A 23504-nucleotide genomic window follows, 5' to 3' on the forward strand; every position below is an offset into this window, starting at 1 on the left:
CTGGAGTGTGGCCTGATCCCGGTGACCAGAACCGGTAACACACTCCCTCACCAGAGAAGGATTGGCCACCCTGGTGCAGTACTTGGCCAAAACCTCCTATATGAACACAACAACCAAACCCCCACCCTCAGTCCCCAGCAGCTGCGAAGCAACTGACTATGGCTGCGGTCAGACCTGCGACGCAGCATACGGTGCTAAGAATCCCTGGCTCCGGACAGGCCGCCATCGGAATATGGACCTGGCAACGTTTAACGCTAGAACGTTATCTAGTAAGGCGAGTCTAGAAGTGCTGTTGGAGGAATTAGAGGGAACTAAATGGGATTTAATAGGGCTCAGTGAAGTTTTAAGGCGAAAAGAAGCATATACAGTGCTGAAAAGCGGGCACGTCCTGTGCTACCGGGGCTCAGCGGAGAGACGAGAACTAGGAGTCAGATTCCTGATTAATAAGAGTATAGCTGGTAACATACAGGAATTCTATAGCATTAACGATAGGGTGGCACGTCTTGTTGTGAAACTTAATAAAAGGTACAAAATGAAGGTTGTACAGGCCTACGCCCTCACATCCAGTCATGATGACCAGGAAGTCCCAAGCTTCTATGAAGACGTGGAATCGGCGATGGGTAAAGTCAAAACAAAATAAACTATACAGATGGGCGAGTTCAATGCCAAAGTAGGCAAGAAGCAGCCTGGAGACAAGGCAGTGGGGGAATATGGCATAGGCAGTAGGAATAGCAGGGGAAAGTTATTAGTAGAGTTTGCGGAACAGAATATTATGCGGATAATGAATACCTTCTTCCGCAAGCGGGATAGGCGAAAGTGGACGTGGATGAGCCCGAACGACGAGACTAGAAATGAAATAGACCTCATACTCTGCGCTAACCCTGGATTCATACAAGATGTGGACGTGCTCAGCAAGGTGCGCTGCAGTGACCATAGGATGGTAAGAACTCGAATTAGCCTAGACCTGAGGAGGGAACGGAAGAAACTGGTACATACGAAACCGATCAATGAGTTAGCGGTAAGAGGGAAAATAGAGGAATTCCGGATCAAGCTACAGAACAGGTATTCGGTTTTAACTCATAAAGAGGACTTTAGTGTTGAAGCAATGAACGACAATCTTGTGGGCATCATGAAGGAGTGTGCAATAGAAGTCGGTGGTAACTCCGCTAGACAGGATACCAGTAAGCTATCGCAGGAGACGAAAGATCTCATCAAGAAACGCCAATGTATGAAAGCCTCTAACGCTACAGCTAGAATAGAACTGGCAGAACTTTCGAAGTTAATTAACAAGCGTAAGACAGCTGACATAAGGAAGTATAGTATGAATAGAATTGAACATGCTCTCAGGAACGGAGGAAGCCTAAACGTAGTGAAGAAGAAACTAGGAATTGGCAAGAATCAGATGCATGCGTTAAGAGACAAAGCCGGCAATATCATTACTAATGTGGATGAGATAGTTCAAGTGGCTGAGGAGTTCTATAGAGATTTATACAGTACCAGTGGCACCCACCACGATAATGGAAGAGAGAGTACTCTAGAGGAATTCGAAATCCCACAGGTAACGCCGGAAAAAGTAAAGAAAGCCTTGGGAGCTATGCAAAGGGGAAAGGCAGCTGGGGAGGATCAGGTAACAGCAGATTTGTTGAAGGATGGTGGGCAGATTGTTCTAGAGAAACTGGCCACCCTGTATACGCAATGCCTCATGACTTCGAGCGTACCAGAATTTTGGAAAAACGCTAACATAATTCTAATCCATAAGAAAGGCGACTCCAAAGACTTGAAAAATTATAGATCGACCCGCTTACTGTCCGTTGCCTACAAAGTATTTGCTAAGGTAATTGCAAATAGAATCAGGAACACCTTAGACTTCCGTAAACCAAAGGACCAGGCATGATTCCGTAAAGGCTACTCAACAATAGACCATATTCACACTATCAATCAGGTGATAGAAAAATGTGCGGAATATAACCAACCTTTATATATAGCTTTCATTGATTACGAGCAAGCGTTTGATTCAGTCGATACCTCGGCATTGAGGAATCAAGGTGTAGACGAGCCGTATGTAAAAATACTGAAAGATATCTATGGCGGCTCCACAGTAACCGTAGTCCTCCATAAAGAAAGCAACAAAATCCCAATAAAGAAAGGCGTCAGGCAGGGAGATACGATCTCTCCTATGCTATGCACAGCGTGTTTACAGGAGGTATTCAGAGACCTGGATTGGGGAGAATTGGAGATAAGAGTTAATGGAGAATACCTTAGTAACGTGCGATTCGCTGATGATATTGGGTTGCTTAGTAACTCAGGGGACCAACTGCAATGCATGCTCACTGACCTGGAGAGGCAAAGCCGAGGGTTGGGTCTAAAAATTAATCTGCAGAAAACTAAAGCGATGTTAAACAGTCTCGGAAGAGAACAGCAGTTTACGATAGGTAGTGAGGCACTGGAAGTGGTAAGGGAATACATCTACTTAGGACAGGTAGTGACTGCGGATCCGGATCATGAGACTGAAATAATCAGAAGAATAAGAATGGGCTGGGGTGCGTTTGGCAGGCATTCTCATATCATGAACAGCAGGTTGCCATTATCGCTCAAGAGAAAAATTTATAACAGTTGTGTCTTACCAGTACTCACGTACGGGGCAGGAACCTGGAGGCTTGCGAAAAGGGTTCTACTTAAATTGAGGACGACGCAACGAGCTATGGAAAGAAAAATGATGGGTATAACGTTAAGGGATAAGAAAAGAGCAGATTGGGTGAGGGAACAAACGCGAGTTAATGATATCTTAGTTGAAATCAAGAAAAGAAATGGGCATGGGCAGGACACGTAATGAGCAGGGAAGATAACCGATGGTCATTAAGAGTTACAGAATGGATTCCAAGGGAAGGGAAGCGTAGCAGAGGGCGGCAGAAAGTTAGGTGGGCGGATGAGATTAAGAAGTTTGCAGGGACAACATGGCCACAATTAGTACATGACCGGAGTATTTGGAGAAGTATGGGAGAGGCCTTTGCCCTGCAGTGGGCGTAACCAGGCTGATGATGATGATGATTATTATTCTTTGTCATGGCGCATTTTATTTTTTTGAACATTTTACGAGCAACTATCAATCCGATCACATCTTACAACATCCGGTTCCTGCTGTTAGAAAAGACAACCAGTAATACACCAAAAGATTTGTTCATGTTGTCATAACGGAGGATACGCATGATCGACAGGCACGCCGAGCCACGTCGCTCGACAAGGTCAGTCTTTCGACAAGGGCGGCTCAAGTGCGTAGCATGGTTGAAACCTTCGATCCCGCTCCTGAACGGCTTTCTTATCGGGGTGTTTGTGCTTGTTTACCCTATTTTTTTTACTTTCATTGGACTATGTAGCACGTGTGCGTTTCTTTCCGCGTATGTGCCCTAATGTAATTTAAATAATGTTCACCAGATATAACTGATATTTTCGTGCGACAAAAAAAATTTGATCGTGGCCTCATGATCAGAGCCCCACGTTGCTGCGCTCGACGGCAGAGTTCGATTTCTCCATAGCTCCCAGATTATTTTATTTTGATTAAAGCGAAGCAATACATAAACCTACCTAACTACCTATTGAAGAGTCCCGAGAATGTGGCAAAGAATGTTGCAAGTAATGCTACACCTTAAAATACAGATGGCAGGCACTATTCAGGTGCCACCGAATTTTCTAGGTCAGTGAATTCAATCGCACCCCGTGCCAAATACCCCTTTGAACGTGGATTGCCGAGCTCCTGCATCTGGTATTATCTACACCTCAATACCCTGAAAACAGTCACATGACCGATAGCGTTCATGTCAGTAGCGCTTTCCGCCCACTGGTGTTGCAATTTTAAGAGGTGCAGGACGGCACGGAATATAACTGCCTATACATATGCAAATTTCACAATATAGCGCCTTCAGATGTCTTCGAGTGTCTCCTATTGCGCGTAAGTAATGAAAATCACGTAACAACTAAAAACAACTAAACAACTAAATAGGGCTATTGTCCAAGGACTGAATCCAACCAGGGCGCCCACGTTCCATTGTGATACTCTGGAAAACCGGCGGGATCCTTGGGTTCGTTCAGTGGTGGCACCGCAGTGGCGGCGTAGGTCTCGATTCGCTTCTTCAGGAACTCCACGACCTGTGAAGTTGATGCACAAGAATAATAACATACAATGCTTCCAGCAATTGAAAAGGCTCGCAAAAGAGTCAACGCATCGTATCTACTTCCTAGTTCCGTAGGCAAGCGAAGACGCCAAATTATCTATTGTGGCGTCCCAAAACGGCAATGCACATTCTATGGGTGCTTCCCACGAGATGACAATGATGGTGATGATGATGATGATTTAATGGCATCTCCTTTGAATTGGGCGGTGACGAAGAGTTACGTAGCCTGCTTGAGTTATTCAGGTATGCTATGCAGTTTAACGCGATAGCGTTAAGGAGCTCGTGTCGCAGAAAAGCCGGTGTCGTCGGCGTCGATGTCGGTGTCGGCGTCCGCGGTGTTGGCCGTGAGCGATAAATCACGGCAGGCACTTCATAAATAAAAAGCAACTTCCAAGATGGGCTGGGTGGGAATCGAACCAGGGTCTCCGGAGTGTGAGACGGAGACGTTACCACTGAGCCACGAGTTTTTTTTTTTTTTTATTGCCTCGCTTTTCACAGAGTTTACGAGATTAGAAGAACAGATTAACAAGATAATAGTACCGAGAACCGTCAGCTGTTTGCTGACTACAAGCCATCAGTATTTCGGCATCTGCAACAACATTTCTAATCTTGGAACCCACTCTGGTACATACGACTGCACCTTCTGCACTTCGACAAAATGGGACACCGATTCGCAAAAATATTCGCGAACCGGTCTAGCGTCAATATCCGCATTGTGCACAGCAGTCCGAGTTCGCCATATACTGTGCAGGCCCAGGAGCATAACCAGATCGAAAGGCACACCATCGTCGTTTTCGACCGTGAGATAACGGATTCCGTGCGGACTTAATGGCAACTCTTTTTTCAAGGTTCTCTGTAAGATGTCCCAGAAGAACACTCCACCCCAGCAATCTAAAAACACATGCTCAATTGTCTCTGGTCTTTTGCATAACAAACAATGAGTACCCCACGGAACAAATAAACCCTTTTCTTCTAACCATGTTTTAACAGGTAAGGTTCCTGTGTGCAGCTTAAAAAAAAAGGTTTTAACCCCTGGCGCAACTGGCATTTTTTTAACGCGTTTCAAAACATCTTTTCCTTTGCCTGCACAGTATAATTCACGGTACAATGGCACAGGAAATAACACATCCACAAGGTCCTTGTACAGTTTTTTGCGTGACACATCTGTCAAATATTGCAAAGAAAAACGCACCGATAAGAAGCGGAAAGATGACACCACTTCTTTTAGATATCCTCGTACTGGTCCTTGCTGACACACCGAAGACACAACAAACTCTGGTAGCACTTTACCCAGCCTCAGTTGAATCATAGTTCTGAGAAAGGTATGATCTACATCTCTGAGAAAAACAAATCGACTGACGAGTTGTCTCACATACAGATGCACTAGACCAAGCCCACCATCACTCCCTCTTTTAAACAGATTTGTTCGGCTCGTTTTTTCCCATAGAGAGTTCCAGATAAAGATCGCGAACACTCTGTGCATTTTTTGTACATTTAACCTGCTGCAATGCAAAACTTGCATTACATACCATAGCTTGCTTACACACTGAGCCACGAGTTCGATGCTTCAAAGCGGTACAAAAGCGCCTCTAGTGAACGCGGTGTTGCCTTAGAAACTAGCTGTTTCTCAGGCTCAGGCGTGCGTCGCTTGCTCAGGCGCACATTTCGTTGTCGCGCCGAAGGCTGCGTTGCTCGACGCTCACCGCGTCCGATGCGGGGCGCGTAGTCGCTGCGCCATAGCCCATTGTCTTCCACCCCTTGGCGGGTCGACGGGAACGCTGTCGCGTTCCACTCTTGAAGGCGAAGCTTAAGCGTCCTCCAATTTTTTTTTCATTCTATCATTTCTGTATACATCTCCTTAAGCTTTGTTCTTACTCAAAACTTCTCTATCTGCCTTGTACAGCCCTCTACACGATAAGCGCGTCCTGCCGGACCAGAATAAAGTTTTCCAGCCCAGTGCCTTGTAGCGCTACCAATATGTCAGTAACGGATGCTATCTATAAAGGTCTCTTCGGAGCCACTGAAATCTCTATACACTGTTAGTACAAACATATTATCCTCTAAGCGTCTGCCGGAGCCAGCCCCTGTACCAGCGCCCGCCGAGACGGCGACGGGGCCCGACGCTGACTTTGACGGGCAAACAGAGGCGCTCCTTTCGAGGTGACAAAAACCTATGCACATGCCCTCTTTGGAAGCGGTAACGACCGTGAGGGCCAGCCGCATGACCCTGTAACTGGTACAGCGCAACATACAAAGGAAGAAACAAGCCGAGCCCGCCAGATAAAGGAACAGAGCGCTGTGGCCTCTATCTGGCCGGCTCGGCTTTTTCTTCCTTTGTATGTTGCGCTGTACCAGTTCTAGAATGCAATACCAACTCGCCCAATCCTCAACCCTAGTGAACTTCGTGACCCTTACAAGATGACCGTCACGGAAAGCAATGAGCCAGTGTCAATGACTTCAGTGGAAATAGCATGCACCTGTTTCCAGGTTACCTCGTCACTGCTTCGCAGGCGGATTCGAAGGTTGGGCCTCAGAGGTGGAGTCCCGCAAGATGGTGCAACCATAGATCGGATTTTGCGAACAGTTGGACCATTATGATTGGCCGAGACAGTCATCAGCTTCCCTCATATAGTTACCTAGAGAAAACGACTGCTTGAATAGCGCACATATTTAGCACATTGAGGTGTGTTCTGACCTATGGGCTCGCATATAGTGACCAAGGACATTTAGATTGCTCCTACATGAAGTTTGCTCCCATATCTGGAGTCTCTTGTGTAAATGTGTGAAATAAATCTCTTTCTCGTTTCCTTAACCTCCCCACCACATCTCATCACCAACAGACAACTCTCGATCATGGATACGGACGACAACATAGTTCCGCTTAGCCAGCTTAGCGCGACGCCCGGTATAGCGCAGGCCAGCTACCATGTTTTAGGCTCCCCGGCGGCACAGGCAAGCGACCCTTTGAGTGATACCCGAGTCCGAACCACGAACTCCAAAACCGGATCACGTCATTATGCAGCCACTTTGACATCATCCTTCCTGCCATGAATACCAACATTGTTATACTTAATGTTTAACGCTTTGTTAAATTAGTACTGGTGATTACCTGCTTAACAAGGGCGTTTAGCCACGATAGGACCTTCATGTTACAGTTAAGCTGTGAATGCGACGGGAAGGGCTTGAAATAGCAGTTTCCAGAGTTTTTTTTTTAAATAGATGACTCACGAAGTTTATATCCCGAGAAAATATGACTTACACTAGGGGCAATATGCAGGTAAATCATGAAGTGCGTGTGTCACTAAGCGGTTGAATCAAAATGGATAAACTCTGGCTTTAGGCCTCTTTAGATGTGTTATATGAAAAGCTTTAATTTAGAAGAACTTGTTGTTGGGCGAGTTGGTAGATATTAGCGAGCATTGTTTAACTGCGCGAACAAACGAACCCCAAAGACAGCGAGGGCCTTTTTTTGCGCACGCGCAGTGGTGTATGTCAGGTGTGTACTTATATGTGTACGTTGTGGAATAAACTTTAGTTGCAAGTCTGCGCCCGTCCTTGTCCCTCGCTGTCTTTGTGGTTCGTTTGTTCGCGCAGTTAAACAATGCTCGCGAAAAGCTTTAAGTTGCTCCGTTTTCCTGAAGGCACCAAAAATGGCAAAAGCTTCAGATTTCCTAAAAATTCTTAGGTTCAATTTATGGTTTGTGCTTACCGAAAGTTTGAAGTGTGTAGGGTAATTACGTGTTTTTAAAATATTTACTGAATCCATGTACTCATGCGCTTATAGTGCGTTATACAAGGCATGTAGTTGCCTTTCCCCAGGTCTCCTCGGTCAACTATGTTCTAGAGTGTCACACTGTCATTATCCGTGGTGTTTTGCCATTGTCATAAAGCAGCTGCTCCAGATACTAACTTCGAATTCTGTGAAAATGGGAGGGGAATGTTAGGTGCACTCTCTGGAGAAAATTTTAAGTTTCTGATTTGAACAGAAGCGTTCTAAATTTTATTGAACCCGCTTTTCTTTTGCCTATTTCCGTGCATGCCACAAGGATTGCACTTGGCTTCTCTGGTGTGCTTGGTGACCTATTCAAGTCACCTGTAGAATAAAAGTTGAAAGTGGGTGAATGAATTCGGATCTCGGCAATAAAATACGCGGTCAAGCACTCTGGGGCGTTGTGAGAGGGCTTTACAACCAACTCAATGTTGCCTGTTGCCTTAGTAGAAGTAAAATGCCTTAGAAATCAAATTTATTGAACATGGGTGGAACGTTGTGGTATGTCTGTGCGACGTTAAATGCTTATGAATGAAATACAGCCTTTCCAACATATGTCTACTCAAGTGTTTTAAAGTGTCTTGTGGCTGCTATCAGCCATGCTTCCCAATCTCCCTACATAACTGTATGTTACACCAGGTTTATATATCACGGAAAGTGGGCTTATGGTAAGTAAAATGAGTGACAAAACGTTCACGTCTTTGTCCTAACTATAAACGTTGTAAATTATTGTTAATCACTGGTTTATTTTTTTTATTTTCTTGCGTCACATGGCATTCGTATAGCTGGTTTCTTCGGTGTCCTCATTGAATAAAAAAGAAGGCGCCTTGTTTATATTTGATGAGAACAAGGGGCACGTTCTGCGTAAAATGCAGGGAAAATTCAAAATGTTTCGGCTAATTAGGGCCTTTGCAGTAAATCACCTATGCAAGTGAGCCGAATCTTTATAAGCGTGCTTTACGAAGAACGCAAATTTCATTTTGCTGCCCTGGGACAAAAAAAGATCAAATTTAGAGATAATTGAGGAGACTATGGCAAAGGTTCTGGCACAGTAAGTTGTGTAAACTTATTTACTGCCTTTCCGAAGAACATTTTTAACAAGTGATGGAATGCGTTATATGCGGGCAACGATTTAGGCACGAGATTTAATTACGGGCTACTAAAACTCTTATTGAAACTGCTTGAAATATAGAGCTTCATTTGAAAGGGGGTTCAGATTCTTCTAGGTAAAACAAGTCTTTTGTAATTTTTTGTCCCTACGTAAGTGTTAAATCAAGAGTACATGAAGCACGCATGAAACATAGATCTGGGAAGTCTAAGCTTGCGAGTATGCTGATATTTCTTTTTCTTTACTGGTCTGTTTGTTTCACTAGGTAAATAAGCTAGTCGAACTTTTGATTAAGCTATTCTCAGGTATACGTCAAGGGTTGCCTTGCCCAATAACTAAGTAATGGATACTGTAGCGTACCATTCCGCACCTTGAATGGCGTTGTACACGTATTTGCGTTGGACAAACAAGGCCTGATGTTTACACATGAGCTGGCTGCCTGACGATGAGAAACTGTTTCTTGATCTTCAGTTAATTTTACTCAGTAGACACTTATACTGAAAGTATTCAACCCGTGCCAGAAAGTAGTTGTTGCCCTACTGTTCTGGGCACTTCAAGATGGTAAAAGAAGCATAGCGGGACTTTGGTTGCAGTTGACCTTTCCAAAGAAGTGTCCACAGCTCATGCAGAGTAGCTTTGAAGTTTAATTATACCGCCTAAAAACTGCTGTGTTTCCGTGCACGGTGTTGGTGCCAGCTGTAGAAAGCCTCCTGCAAAAAGTCGAGAGCCCAAAACGAAAAAAACGGAAGATCAAAGAAAGAACAACAGGCCTGAAGTGATTCATTACATACGAGGTCTGTCCCAAAATATAATGCACTGAGTCATCAAAAATGTGGAGGACGGCGTATCGCCCTCACTCTCGCTCTCTGCACTCTAAACGACCCGGTTGACCTCTATTACCAGCCTGACTACTGTATGACAAGGTAGAATTTTATGCCTCCACTTCTGTCGAAGCAATTTCTTAGTCTTTGCCGAAATGGAGATCAACGAGCAGACGGAAGAAAGGATAGACATCAGATGTCTTATGAAACTGAGCGACAATGGTGAATGAATTAATCAAAAGTTGCAAATGTCTATATAAATAATGCCCTAAAAGGAAAGAACTTTGTTCACGTGGGTCCAGCGCTCTCGGGAAGGCCGTGAAGACCCCAAGGAAGATGCAAAATCAAAATACGCTCTCACATCGTGCGAAGATGAAATAATCAATTGTGTGCGTTCTCCTGTGCTGAGTGGCCGCCAAATGACTGTTAGAATGACATCAGAAACAGTTAATTTGGGTAAATTTTCCGTTCACCTGATTTGAACTGGTATTTTTCAAGTGAAAAGGTTTGGGGCGCCAAGATGGTACGGAAACTGCTGACTCCTGAGCAAAAGCTATGGCACAAAGATTGTTGCATTGATGGGAAAACTTCCGACGACAGCGTAGAATTCTTGCACATGGCCGTCGCTGCATCGGGACGAACCTAAGATATACGAACACTACATCGAGCTGAAGTCACGGAGCAAGGAGTGGAAAAAACAGCGGAGTCAAGGCCAAAAAACAACGGGAGAGCAAAGCACAAAAGAGCAATATTGATTGTGTTTTTTGACTATCATAAACTTATGCGCCATCCCTTTGTACCAGAATCCCAAACTGTCAGTGCAGTTTTTACGTAAAGGTTCTGAAGCGCCTGAAAGATCGTGTGCGCCATGTGCTAAAAAAGTAGTCAAAAGAGGGGCGCTAGATTCTGCACAACGATGATGCGTCTGCACACTGTACTATTGATGGTGGGCTATTTATTGCACGTAGTTCTTTCACTATACGGAACCACCCTCCTCCATACTTGGCGGATTTAACCTGCTGCGATGTTGTTGTTGTTGTTGTTGTTGTTGTTGTTATTATTATTATTATTATTATTATTGTTGTTGTTGTTGTTGTTGTTGTTGTTGTTGTTGTTGTTGTTGTTGTTGTTGTTGTTGTTGTTGTTGTTGTTGTTGTTGTTGTTGCTGTTGTTGTTGTTGTTGTTGTTGTTGTTGTTGTTGTTGTTGTTGTTGTTGTTGTTGTTGTTGTTGTTGTTGTTGTTGTTGTTGTTGTTGTTGTTGTTGTTGTTGTTGTTGTTGTTGTTGTTGTTGTTGTTGTTGTTGTTGTTGTTGTTGTTGTTGTTGTTGTTGTTGTTGTTGTTGTTGTTGTTCAGCAAATGCAAACTAATCTTTCTGGTGTGGTATTGCGGGGATCTGAGTACAATTGAAAAGGACACGACATGGTTACTGAAGCGCATAACTGGAGACGACTTCCAAAAGTGCTTCCACTAATGAAAGCAGTGTGAAGGTGACAAGATTGATGTCTCTTAAAGTTTGCAAAATTACCTTTCTTAAACCTACGGCATTACCTTTTGAGGCAGATCTCCTACATAAGGTAACCTTCATTCTTAAAAGCACAGCAAACCGGGATGGCGTCTCGATGGATTACTCGGTGGCCAACAAACTTGCCAAGTTGTGCACCAGCATCTCGGCGAAAGAAAATGAGGCACTAAGAGGCTACCAGAAATTATATGCTAGGTCTTTTGTTTGGTGTGCCACGGTGGGATGTACCAAATACCCTTGACATACTGCAGGAGCTACGTCAGGCCGATGAGGCCCTGCGTTAACGACCATGCAACGGAACAGGTGCTTAATGCTAAGAATAAAGACGGTCCGTACTTAAGCGCGCACTTTTCTGCATGAGGGCGTGAACCACGGTTTTCTGAGCTGTAAATTCCAGGAAAAAGCATAAACACTGTCGCTTGTGAGCTACCAGAGCAACTCTTTATAAACCAAAAGGAAACAAATCTGTAAGTTACACATCGATATCATCGTATGTGTCTGAGATGCGGTGTTTTAGCAATGTTTTCAATGTGAGGTAATGGGAAGTATTATGCAAGAAAAGGTGGGGCGGGCAGACAGGACACAAGAGAAGAGAAGTGGACAACACAATGGGAAGTTAGAGGATTGGCATGGTGCGCTTCCACTTGGGAGAAGCGCCTTCAGAAAAGAAGGTCTGTGGCAGCCGTCTTGTCACTTAATCTTATATGTATTGATTTTGTGTCATTTCTACCAAAGTATCCTGAAGGGTTCAAGTGGATTCTTTTGCTGTTATCTTTTCCTACAAATATAACAGATGTTTGTAACCAAGAAACATTTGTTACAAATAATTATTCTCGGCCATTTCTGGCAGAAATGGCTCAAGACGACACACAAGACAGCATGACAGATACACCTGTCCTCTTGTCTTTTGTGTCATCCTCTCTTGCACCATTTTTTCTAAGTTAACCACTTACCAAATAGGCCTACAAGTCCTACTCAAACTATTTAGGGATTGCATATTAAGTAACTACGTGGCAGGGTGACGTTAAGTACTGACCTCCGGAAGGGAGCTGGCCAAATTGTTCAGTTCGCAGGGATCCGCAATGATGTCGAACAAGTAGGTGGTGTCATTCCCCGAGAAGTTTCTTGTCGTCTGTTGACCGCACTTCAGTGTCGCCCTTTTCCGCCAGTCACTGGGAAAGTTCAGTTGGTTCTTCTTGTAGAGGCTTCTAAGGACCTTCGCCACCGTCGACTGGATGAGGAGCTTATTGAGATCATTCCACGGTCGTCTGCCCCCGGTCGTGCGGTAGCGCTGATTCTTCACGCCGCTAACGTCGAGCACAAGTTTGTATCGCGAGAAGCGCAGCGCCGATGCGTGCGTAATCCACTCGTCGTAATTGTACAGCATCTCTACGCGAGGTGAACGCAATTCTTGAGAGAGGTGCCGCCACATGTCAAAGCCATCCATCGTGCCAAGGCTCTTTACGTCGCCTCCTGAAAGCATAAGAAATGTACAGCTGTATACTGCTACGAGAAACGAATTACTGCTCAAACTATAAAGAGGCAGAATCTACTTTGGGCGTATTTCATGCATCAGTGTGTCGCGGCGGCGGCGGCGCATCCATTAAGTTCTAGACGATGCTTACACTCTAATAACCAAAACGCGTATATTGTAATTCAACATTTGATTCCGCATTCACTTGCGCGATGCAAGTAGACGGGTGAATGTCGAGTGACACCCACACCTTAAGCACGTCCGAAGTACTCGCGTGAGGCTGCTATATGCAGCATTTTTACAGCGCAATTCAACTCGTAGAGCAGAACAGGATCAAGAGAGCTGTTTAGAGCGCAGATCTTAGGCACCCATTCCTGGGTTTCGCGTCGGCGTTGTCCCTCGGCATAACTGAGCGAACGAGCGCAGCAAAAAATAACAAAAGCTAGCGCGGAGCCCAGTGGGGATGAAATATGGTGATAGCAAAGAGAACGTGAGGAGGAAAGCGGACGAGGAGGGTGCACCAGAACCATGATGCGGAACGCGGAGGGGGAGGGTATAGCGAAAGCGTGAGAAGAGAAGCCTTATAGCACGCAAGACGTGCTCTGCGGCGACGACTGCTATACGGAATGGCACCAGAGTAGCGCGACGTTGTCTGTTCACCGATGACGCCATCGATAAGGCATGCGGTGAGCGTGTCCACCAGTGTCATATACGGAAACAAAGCGCTACATGAAAGAAGGTCTGTCTGCGGCTGCTGCTGTGAATCGCGCTCACGCGTCACCCACGCGCTGTCTCTTGCGATCTCCCGATTAGCGAGACACTCGCGCCACATTTCGCTCCGTGTGCAGTGAGCCGCGCGAGAAAGGTTGTCCACGTTAGCCAATATATCGCGAAATGAGAACACTTATAGAGCTGCGCTCACATTTCGCATTAGGGAGTATCGTCATCGGTTAATTTTTCAGCACGGAAGCATGGCATAGCCACCAGCTGTGCTACTCTCCTTTATGTTGTGTAGTGCGTTGGGTTACGCAAATGTTTTACTTTGGGCTGACATTGGCGCCATGGCTTTAAGGGCCCCATGTCGCAATAAATTCGGCGTTGGTGTCGGCGGCGGCGTTCTCCTTATGAGAAAAATGATCCCTAGCCACCCATCCACAACCACGCAGGCCCTCCACGTGGCGCCATAGGCGTTACTGAATTATTTTATTTCTCAAAGCAAAACACGTCAAAAAATTTGTAAAGTACAATTTACACACAATCACAGACATGATAGCGTCGGATCGCAATTTGAATATACGAGAAAACATAATTCTGTTACGCGGACACTCAAAGAGAAACCCCTTTTCCTGCTGCCGGTTGAGGTCTGTCTTAGTAGGTGCGGCGCACCCCGCTCGGTCCCTTGCAACATCATCCAGATGATGTTCGTTCGCCTTCGTGCATAGCATTCGCCACCAGCGTTTCCTGGAAAACATTGCGGTTGCATATGCTGCAGTTGCCGGGAAGCATGAGAAGCAGTCAGGGGCGTTGCACTCTTAAAGGAGAAGCTTAAATGAACTCCAATTTTTTGCGCTCCCTTCATGTTGGGGACGTGAAAATTGAGCGGCAACAAATATGACGACATCGTTCTGCTTATAACATTCGTTTCGTGTAGAGTCGAATGCCTACACAGCGAAGTTACTTTACAACGAAGTATTTCCTAACTTTGATATGCAGTGGTATGTATAAAACATAGCGTGTCGACTGAACGCATGTGGTCCATTTCTTAGCTATTAACAACTGTTAGCAGCAAAATGTCCATCAGCAAACGCGGAAAAGTGTCTGCTTTACTTCGCTGTGTCCGTAGATGACTAGTGCTAAGTAGTAAAGTGCTTTGTTGCTCGCGCCGTCTGAACACGCGGGCAGTTACCTCTATGGATAGGTGTACTTTATTGCATACATTACCATAGCGCACTTGAATGTCTCAGCTCTTTTCACGCAAATGTCGCACCTACCACCAATAGAGTACAGTGTAGGCAGCCAGTCCGTGATGTGCATGAGTTGCTGGGACACTCTACGCCTGCTGTCGAGCAGGGGACTCCATACGAAGGCCGCCGACCTAGTGGCGCCTTCCCAAAGAGCGCCTTTGGCGCCACGCAGCGGCCAGTTGAAGCTGCGGCTCCCGTACACCCCGAACGGAATGCCGCCATTGTCGCTGCTGAAGGCGATGACTGCGTTCTGCAGCATCCCAGCGACGCTTAAAGCCTTGAACACCTCGCCTACGGACTCGTCCATCGCGTCCACCATCCCTGCGGTTCATGAGTGGAACAGCGCCACCAAACAAGATCTATTAAGAACGAGGAGACAGACACGGTGTGTTTTTGAAGTGCCCGTTAGTTTTTTGTTCTAGATAACCCATTCATTCGCCGTTTCAGTGACAACGATTCTTCGCGAAATTACGTGCTCGTGTTTGCACGCATTTTCAATTACATAAATGTCTGATTACTCGAACCACAAAAGCATACAAATTAGGGATATGTAATATGTGTGGCACTAGAAAAAAAGCGTATGTCACCATCAGATTCTGCTTACCACCTATGCGTTCTGGAAAGGGTACAAGTGCGCTTCCTGTCCTCATGCCCTTACCTGCAAAGATTGTTCTCTTCTCTTCTCCTATGTAGGGAAACTTGTCGATATTTTCCTCTGGAGCCTGCAGGTGGCCTTCTAAGTCTACACCATGCACTGCCTGGTAGCTCAACAGAAGGAACAGCGGCTGCGTGTCGCAAAAAACAACAATCTGTAAATACTCGAAGGTATTTTCTACAGCTTACAGGTAGCAAGGTAAGTGAACCATTTAAGCCTTCTTATCTGGAGCTAAAGTGCATCTCTATGTCTTACCTTCTCTTTGTCTCTGTTGGCGATGATATGTTTAGCTCTTTCTGTGTAGATCGCGGTGGAATACGTTCCGTTCACAGACCACACCGGGTCAGTGTTCATCCAAAAGTCAAAGCCTGTATGGTTTTCCTGTAAAATATGCGATTCCATGGTACTTTCTTGCACAGCAAGATCACAAAAACGTGTGTGTGTGTGTGTGTGTGTGTGTGTGTGTGTGTGTGTGTGTGTGTGTGTGTGTGCGTGTGTGCGTGTGCGTGTGCGTGTGTGTGTGTGTGTGTGTGTGTGTGTGTGTGTGTGTGTGTGTGTGTGTGTGTGTGTGTGTGTGTGTGTGTGTGTGTGTGCGCGTGCGCGCGCGCGCACTGCTCTGCTGATGTTGATGCGAAATATATATACTGCAGCATAAAAGTGCTGGATTCCCAAGAAAGACTCGAGGTGATGCAATCGAATAACATTTAGTTTTTGAGTTGACAGTGTCGATATTGAGGGTCAAAGTTGTCGCCTCTTGTATTTGCATCTACCTGGAAAATTCAGTGAGTAATTCTGCCTTACTCACCATTACTTTATTTTACTTCTCTGCTTGCATTCGCAGAATGTCGGTGGTTTTCCAAGATATTCTCCCAATAAGTAAACTTTCTGAGCTTAGTTTGAAATGTTGGCAGTAATATTTTTTTACAGAGAAGCGGTTACGGTACCAAAAATAACGTACAGCGCAAAGGACGACATACACAGCGCTGACTTCCAACAATCTTGATTGACTTCCAACAATTGACTTCCAACAATTTTTGATCACGAATTACCAACTAGCCTAAGAAACCACCCTGATTGTTGCAAGCCAGCACTGTGTATGTCGTCTATCGCTGTCCTTGTCCTTTGCGCTGTATGTTATATTTGATTATTAATTACCAACTAGCCCAAGCAACCACCCTAGTTCACCCTGGTTACGGTAGTGTTGCAACAGTTTTTTGCGTCCGCCGCCGTGCGGCGCCCTTGCTCGATATTAAAAGTCAACAAAAGAACAGTCAGCAACTCAACCGGTGTGGAAGTCCTGAGCTTCAGTTTTCAAACGTAATTACCCAGACACTACAAAATAAAACTTACCTTACGAACAAAGACTTATGTGCGTTTCGCCCTGGCTTCACCGCTATACAAACTAGTAATGCAGTGAAGCACATACACTGCATTGCGGTGAAAAGGAGAGAATTTGCGCAAGTATCAAGGGTAAAGAATGTATCATTATTTAGTATACTTTGGCAGCATCCCAGGGCATAAAAGGGGTAACGGAGACACCAAAGCTGCAAACCGGAATGGTCCATGGGGCCTCGTTGATCCAATCCCATGGATCGCCCAGGTTCCAGGTTTGAGTCCCCCGCTGCCCTTTATTTGCGCTGGGGATGCTGCGCCATCCACCTAACAATACTCTTAGGTGCTCTCCTGAGACCTCCGCCTGCAGATATTATTTTCATTTCCGCGTGCATATGCAGCTGGGTCTCTGTAGTAAAGTTTATCCACTCACGCACTCGCGATCTGAATAATCTCGCCGCAATACAAACATGCAATGTGGTGAAGTTTACTAACACACTTCTTTTATGTCGTTACGTGCGCCTCCCTCATATAAACAAAAGCGGTCTTTTTAGCAAGAAATCCATAACGTTCCACTCTCGCGTCGCTTTCTACTGAATCCACGTTAGAATTCAGTTATGAGTTTGTACGGCGGCGGCTGTGAAAGGGTTCACGGTGTGGTCCAACAACGCAGCCCCAAAGTTGCCGTATGACCAAAGCATCAGTGATAAATCGTCACTAGGAACAGCCAGCAAACAGGGTAATTCCGAAGGGTGTGACAACTCGCTTTTACAGATACGCTGTTTTGGCATATTAGCTGCTCAGATTCACATACGCGCACTTTTGCGAAGGACTTCTTGGTTTTGCTTTTCCACGAACGGTAAGTTGTTGAATGGTTTAACGATCAAATACAACATGAAAGGGAAGGATTGTATTACAGCAACAACGCACTTTTACAAGCATGGTTGCCTAATGGGCTGAATAACGAAAAAATAAAGCTAAACCGAGAGGGAGTGCGTTGAGCAGTGTCTGCGATTTGAAAGAAGACACTAAAGACAACGCTGATAGAACGACAACAAAATCAATAGCAAAGGATAAAGAATAACAAACAAGTGTCAAAAAGCCACAGATACCAATATGATAAAAAAACTACACGAAGCGAAGGTAATCCAATCGCAAATTCAAAGGTACAATTGTTTGATATGGAATATAATACTCATTGTCGTTTCAACTCTCACCTACAGCGCAAAATTTTTTTTTAAATTCGTTGTAATTTGGTGCAAATATTCGAAAGCTTACGTACAGCTGTTTCATGGAGGTAATCCTGTTTTATTTCGAAGATCAGGGATTGATAACCCCGTTCAAGAATAGGAACAGTCAGAAATGACAACGAATGAGAACGCAGTACGAAACAACACACCAACTTAGCACATGGTTGCTTCACGCGAAACTAACGCTTTATTATCTTTTAGTTTATAACTTTTCTCTGTCTCATATACGAGGGCTAACTTTGGTAACTAGTATAGATTTTTTTTATAGATCAAATACCACTTTCAATTAAACCCTCTTATAGGAGTACTGACGTCAGTGACGTGACATCGCTTACTTTATTATATTTTTGGGTTCAGTGAGGCTCCTGCACCTCGCAACCCTAGAAAAATTTCTGGCAAGCCTGATAGCGCCCTAAATAATTTACTACAACAGCTTTTCTACGAAATGGTTTCGACTTTGTTTCCTCGGAGGCATTAATTGATGTCATGGCGCTGAATTGACACTGACAAGAAAGACGACAGCACGTAGCACACGTCCTGTCGTCTTACTTGTCCGTGTCGATCCAGAGCTACGACTTCAATTGATGCAACTAACCAACTGGCCCAAAAATCTACACTCCACGGGGCCGCATTTGTCGCAGCGTCATGACGCAGAACGTGGTCACGTGCGAGCATAACGTTGGGAAGTGATAGCACTTTCTCCCAGCCGTCTAGTTTTCTTTTCCGCCGGGGAATCGGGCAGCGCAATGCGTAGCAGCATAGCAGAGGAACGACTGAGCCGAAGCAAGTGCTGAAACATTCCGATCATGTGCACAATGTTTTGCTCCCATGTGACCACATTCTGCGTCGTGGCGTTGTGACACCTCAATCACTCAATCAATCAATATTTCCAACGAGCATATACAGCGGTGAATAGGGTAGACTGTGCAGAAGCTCCAGCAGCTTGACCAAGTGCCGTCCACTCAATAGACTCAATACACCTCCTGAGAACTGCAGGCGAAATTGGTTCGTAGGAAAGCTTTCATAGTAAATTAGCGAGGATTCTCTCGTGCTTTTCGCTATTGTTGTCTAAGGTTTCGAGGTTCAGTATCTTCATTTACCAAAAATAAAAAGGAACCTTCGTAAATGTTATCTCGGTATTCCCTTAAGGGCACCGTGATGTCATGGGAATTCCGGAATGTGGAAGGTACTGCTTTTCTTGAACGTGGTTTGGCTTTAAATACGTGTATAACTGTTCAAGCAAACTGTTCTCGTAAAAGTTGTATGCATAAAAGAATTTTGTTTCGCCCGTGACACACCAAACATTTGTTACACGTCACCCATAAAATGGCCCCGATTTCCTTTCAATATAATATCTCTGTAGTTTTGATGATGATGATGCTGATGATGATACAATAATACCACTTGTACTCTTTTCCCTCTAAAGGTAAAGTCAAGCGAGGCTACGCTGTAAAGTTTTTCATGCTAAAGAATAACTTTCTTGAAAAAATTCGGTGATGGCCATAAAATGCCCGTAGCGAACGTCTTTATACTACTTACGTATGTGACGCTGTGGGTGTAATAGTCTTCAGCTCCGTTGTAATAACCATAAAAGCTGTCGAAACCGCGGAAAGTAGGAGTGACGCTTTCTGTGTAATATCCAAGGTTCCACTGCACGTAAGATGAGAAACATGAAACTTTGCACACTACAAGAATAAAATGTCTCTTAGCCCTGGCACAGTGTCAAATAGAAGTACAAGGTTCTTAAACTGAAAACATTTCATCATAAGGTGGTGGTGGTGGTGGTGGTGATGTTGAAAGGCGTACTTCCATTGCACAATTACTATCGCGCAGAGCATGCACAAGCGAAACAACATGTGAGGGTGATAACAGTGATGGTCGCTTGCTATACCTTCGTCTGCCGATGTCAATGGACACTCTTATGCCTCATAAACCTCATATTCAGTTTTCGCATACAATCACAAGCGTTGCGTATGAGGCCTGAAGTCATGTGATCATATGAGAATAAATTATTTGAGAGTTAAAAGCTTTTAGTTTGTCTTTTTCACTGAATCCTTGTCTAGTTCAGAAGAATATGGCTCTCGACGGAATAAAGAAATGTACAGGGCCCACAGCTGCCAGCACCAATAAAGCACGGGTGTTTTGTTAGCATTCTTGGGTTGAGGTGGTAGGTAGCAATCACCTTAACCCTTTCAGGGGCAGTGACATGAATATACGGCGCCGCGAACAAGTCCAAATGTTCGATGCCGTATATTTACGCTGCCGTCTATATGTTTAAAAAGCGCGCCAACTTCCTTCTTTTTTTTTTTCTATCATGTGCTGCCACTATGTGGGAATACAAGGAATTCTTTTCGCACGCCTCCCTCACTCGGTTTTCGTTGCATGGTTTGTTTTAGAGCCATATATAGTTTGCTCCGGCGCATCTATAGACTACAGCTCGCCCATTCGCGTGCACGCAGGTGGGCGGGGGTTTAAGCTTTGTTCCGCGGGCGGTTTCGGCTTCTTGCGCTTGCAAAACTGATGGCTATCTTGTTACTAATCGCTCAAAGGGCGACCGCTTGTTTCTCGCTTGTTTAGTGCTCACAGGGGGTCCGCATAGGAAGGATGCTGCCGTGCATGCATTTCCGTTTCTTTTCTTTTTATTTTTGCAGACTTGCGAAAACTAATTGCCCCTGGTTGGCGATAAGATGAAGATTAGCGGGAGTTTGTCACACGTCTTGCTTTTTTGACGGCCACACAACAACACTGTTGTCTTGACTGCGCGCGCCTACGCAGTTCGATTTCGCTATGGACGTAAATATTGGCGTAAGAGCACGAACATTTGAGACTTGCAAAATATTCTTTTGCGCGCATTTTCAAAGCCTTGAACTGTGTGTATACCAACGTATCAAATGTTTCATTCTTATAAGTTTATTTCCTTTTTTATTGTTGTTATCATTGAATGAGGAGTACATATATACCAACGCAAAATATTTTTTTCTCACTTTACGGTCACCCTAAAAAAATTACCGTGAATTTTTTTCGAAATAGGTCCCTAAGAAGAATTGAAATCTGCAATAAAAAAATCTACCCTGGGCGGTCGCATATGGCGAAAAAAAAATCGACCCTGAAAGGGTTACTGAAAATCCGGATACTAATTTTGTTATCATATGTTAGTTTTTTGGAGCACCTGTAATAACATTAAAGTTAGCGCCTATTGTGATACAGCTGCGGGCTTTACGGCATCTTTTCTTTTTTCGGTCTAGGATCCCAGGACACAAGCAAAAAACTCTAACTTCGTTATAGGTTTTTGGTAGCCTGAGCATGCAAACGTATCCCTTCTCTGAATATTTGATACGATAAGCAACGCCAACTCCTATTAGCATGACTATTTACCCTCTTATTTGGTCGATTCGTGGTCAACCAGTATACAAAAATTATCTTCAATGTTTATTTTTATTGCATTCATTTTCTTTCTTTCGATCTGCCTTCTGTCCCTACAAAACAATAAAGAACAAGTCGTGATCTTCTGCAATGACGCTCGTGAAAATAACGATGATGTACCTTCCCAACAAGATGTGTCTGGTAGCCGAGGTCCTTCAGGTACTGCGGCAGAATCCGCAAATTTGTTGGCAGTGCCCACGGCTCGGCTACATCGATCGCTACGCCTTGCATGCCTAAGTGGAACAAATCAGATACACAAGTGCTTTGCAGGTTCGAATGTCATATACGAGTATGGCCATGTTCTTATTTTCAAGACATTTTCTTACAATAAATACGGGCATTAAAAGAAAAAAACACAGCGCCATGTTTGTTTTTCTTTCCAGGTCTCTGTCTTCCGCGTCGTGCTCGTTTTGCCATGAATTTACCCGCTCGCCCAAGCCTCTACTCATATTTCTAACAGTTGCTGTATATAAGAGGTAAATAGCCTGGCGAGGTGGTAAAAATGTGGGGCCTCTTTCTGGGACCACATCGCATGTAAAAAAGGCCTTCGAAAGGCTTTGAGAGAGAGAGAGAGAGATTGTATAGATGGGTAGGGAGGCTAACCAGCGGTAGCTTTGGTTGGCTACTGTGCGCGGAGGAAGGTGCTAGGGTGATAGGAAGACAGGAGAGGAGTGAAAACCGCGTAAACTCCTGGTACATAATGCAGCGATTGTCAGCAATGTTTTCGAGGTCTGCCAAGTAGGCCCGTAAACCTCAGGAACTTGAGCAGCACGGCCATAGCCTTCAGCATGGACTTACTGCGGGAGAGTTGGCGTAGAAGTTTCTGTTTTGATAGCGGCCAGTCCGCCAAGCGCTCCGCACATCACTCGTCTATCGGAACTATAGCGCGGGCAGATACAGAGAAGAGGTGTGAATGTCTCCTCGTGGTTGCACGTGTCGCACGAGAGGTTGCCAGCCATTCTGATAAGGAAGCTAACCCTGGTGGTAGGTGCAGCTTTAATTTAATTTAATTCTATTTTATTTTTTACGTCAGGGCACATCGAACTAGATGATACGTCACCTGTGCGACATGGGTAAAGGCCAGTCATGAGGGCAGCCCTCGAAGGGGTGCATGCTGGCTGGGCGTAGTAACTGTTGAGTATGACGCCATCCGCCGCGAGGGCATCCAAGTTTGGCGTCGGGATTTGAGAGGAACCATGAAAGCTCACGTCGTCCCATCCCTGCAAGACATAGCAGTCTTTCATTATCACGCACTGAGTGCCTTACATTTCATTCTTCTCTTTCTCTTTCTCGGCATTTTCTGCAATGTCTTGCGCAGTTTCAAGCACTCTCCCCATCACCCAACACAATGAGAATCCGCAAAGCAGCGTTTGTCATTACCACCTTCGATGTAAAACTGAGCAAGTCGGTCATTCGGGCCAAAGTAGTGGCAACATAATTTTGAGCAGTAAATTCACATAAGCTGTCTATGACTATTATACAATATAAATTGTCATATGCTGACTTACCAGGTCGTCGGCCAGCAAGAATATTATGTCAGGTGGAGTTTTCGCCCAGCAAACCATTGGCAGAAGCAATATAAGTCCAAAGTAAGACATTTGAGCTCTCCAGGGGAAAACATTATCGTGGCTTAAACCTCTTCGTAGTGTTCTTGCAGCACTCATTTATGATCGTACCTGCCCTGGAAAGACCAACAGTCTTATATAAATGTTATAGTGACACTTTGTCGACATATTGTCATGCTTTCTTATTGAAGTCTAATGGATTAAACTCAAAAGCTAGAATCTCCCTCTAAAGCGCGAATTGCGTTTGTCATGAACTAAGCCTTTATTCTCAACATTCCGCTTATGTTTATTTAGGGGCAAATTCTGCTGTTTATGTGTATACGTGCGTGTGGGTTTAGGCGGAGGGCGGGGGCGTTTGAAGTTTAGTAATATAAAATTAAGATCATCCATAACCACAAAACAATGAACAATCATCGTTTGTAAATGAATGCTCGCGCCTTTGGGCTAACTCT

The 23504-nt window shown here is 44.8% G+C and overlaps 1 protein-coding gene across 1 annotated transcript; it reads right to left on the reverse strand.

Moving 5' to 3' along the window:
* Positions 1-3999: 3999 nt before the first annotated feature.
* Positions 4000-23104, reverse strand: LOC142570348 (arylsulfatase B-like). The gene is made up of 8 exons (XM_075678735.1): positions 22996-23104; positions 22548-22707; positions 21608-21720; positions 19604-19714; positions 15486-15612; positions 14855-15148; positions 12426-12862; positions 4000-4143 (listed from the first exon to the last, which is right to left on the reverse strand). Exons 1-8 carry the CDS (start codon positions 23083-23085, stop codon positions 4000-4002), a joined length of 1476 nt encoding a protein of 491 aa, XP_075534850.1. The 5' UTR covers positions 23086-23104.
* Between the last annotated feature and the right edge of the window lie 400 nt (positions 23105-23504).

This window comes from Dermacentor variabilis, chromosome 2, assembly GCF_050947875.1.
Source record: "Dermacentor variabilis isolate Ectoservices chromosome 2, ASM5094787v1, whole genome shotgun sequence".
NCBI classification, from domain to species: Eukaryota; Metazoa; Arthropoda; class Arachnida; order Ixodida; family Ixodidae; genus Dermacentor; species Dermacentor variabilis.

Excerpts from the sequence above, each read along its gene's own strand:
- LOC142570348 (XM_075678735.1), bottom strand. The coding sequence starts at position 23,085 with ATGTCTTACTTTGGACTTATATTGCTTCTGCCAATGGTTTGCTGGGCG. Across the intron at positions 22,708-22,995 it reads TCTTGCTGGCCGACGACCTG|GGATGGGACGACGTGAGCTT; the intron begins GTAAGTCAGCAT and ends TATGTCTTGCAG. Across the intron at positions 15,613-19,603 it reads ACACCCACAGCGTCACATAC|CCGCTGTTCCTTCTGTTGAG; the intron begins GTAAGTAGTATA and ends TGCGACACGCAG.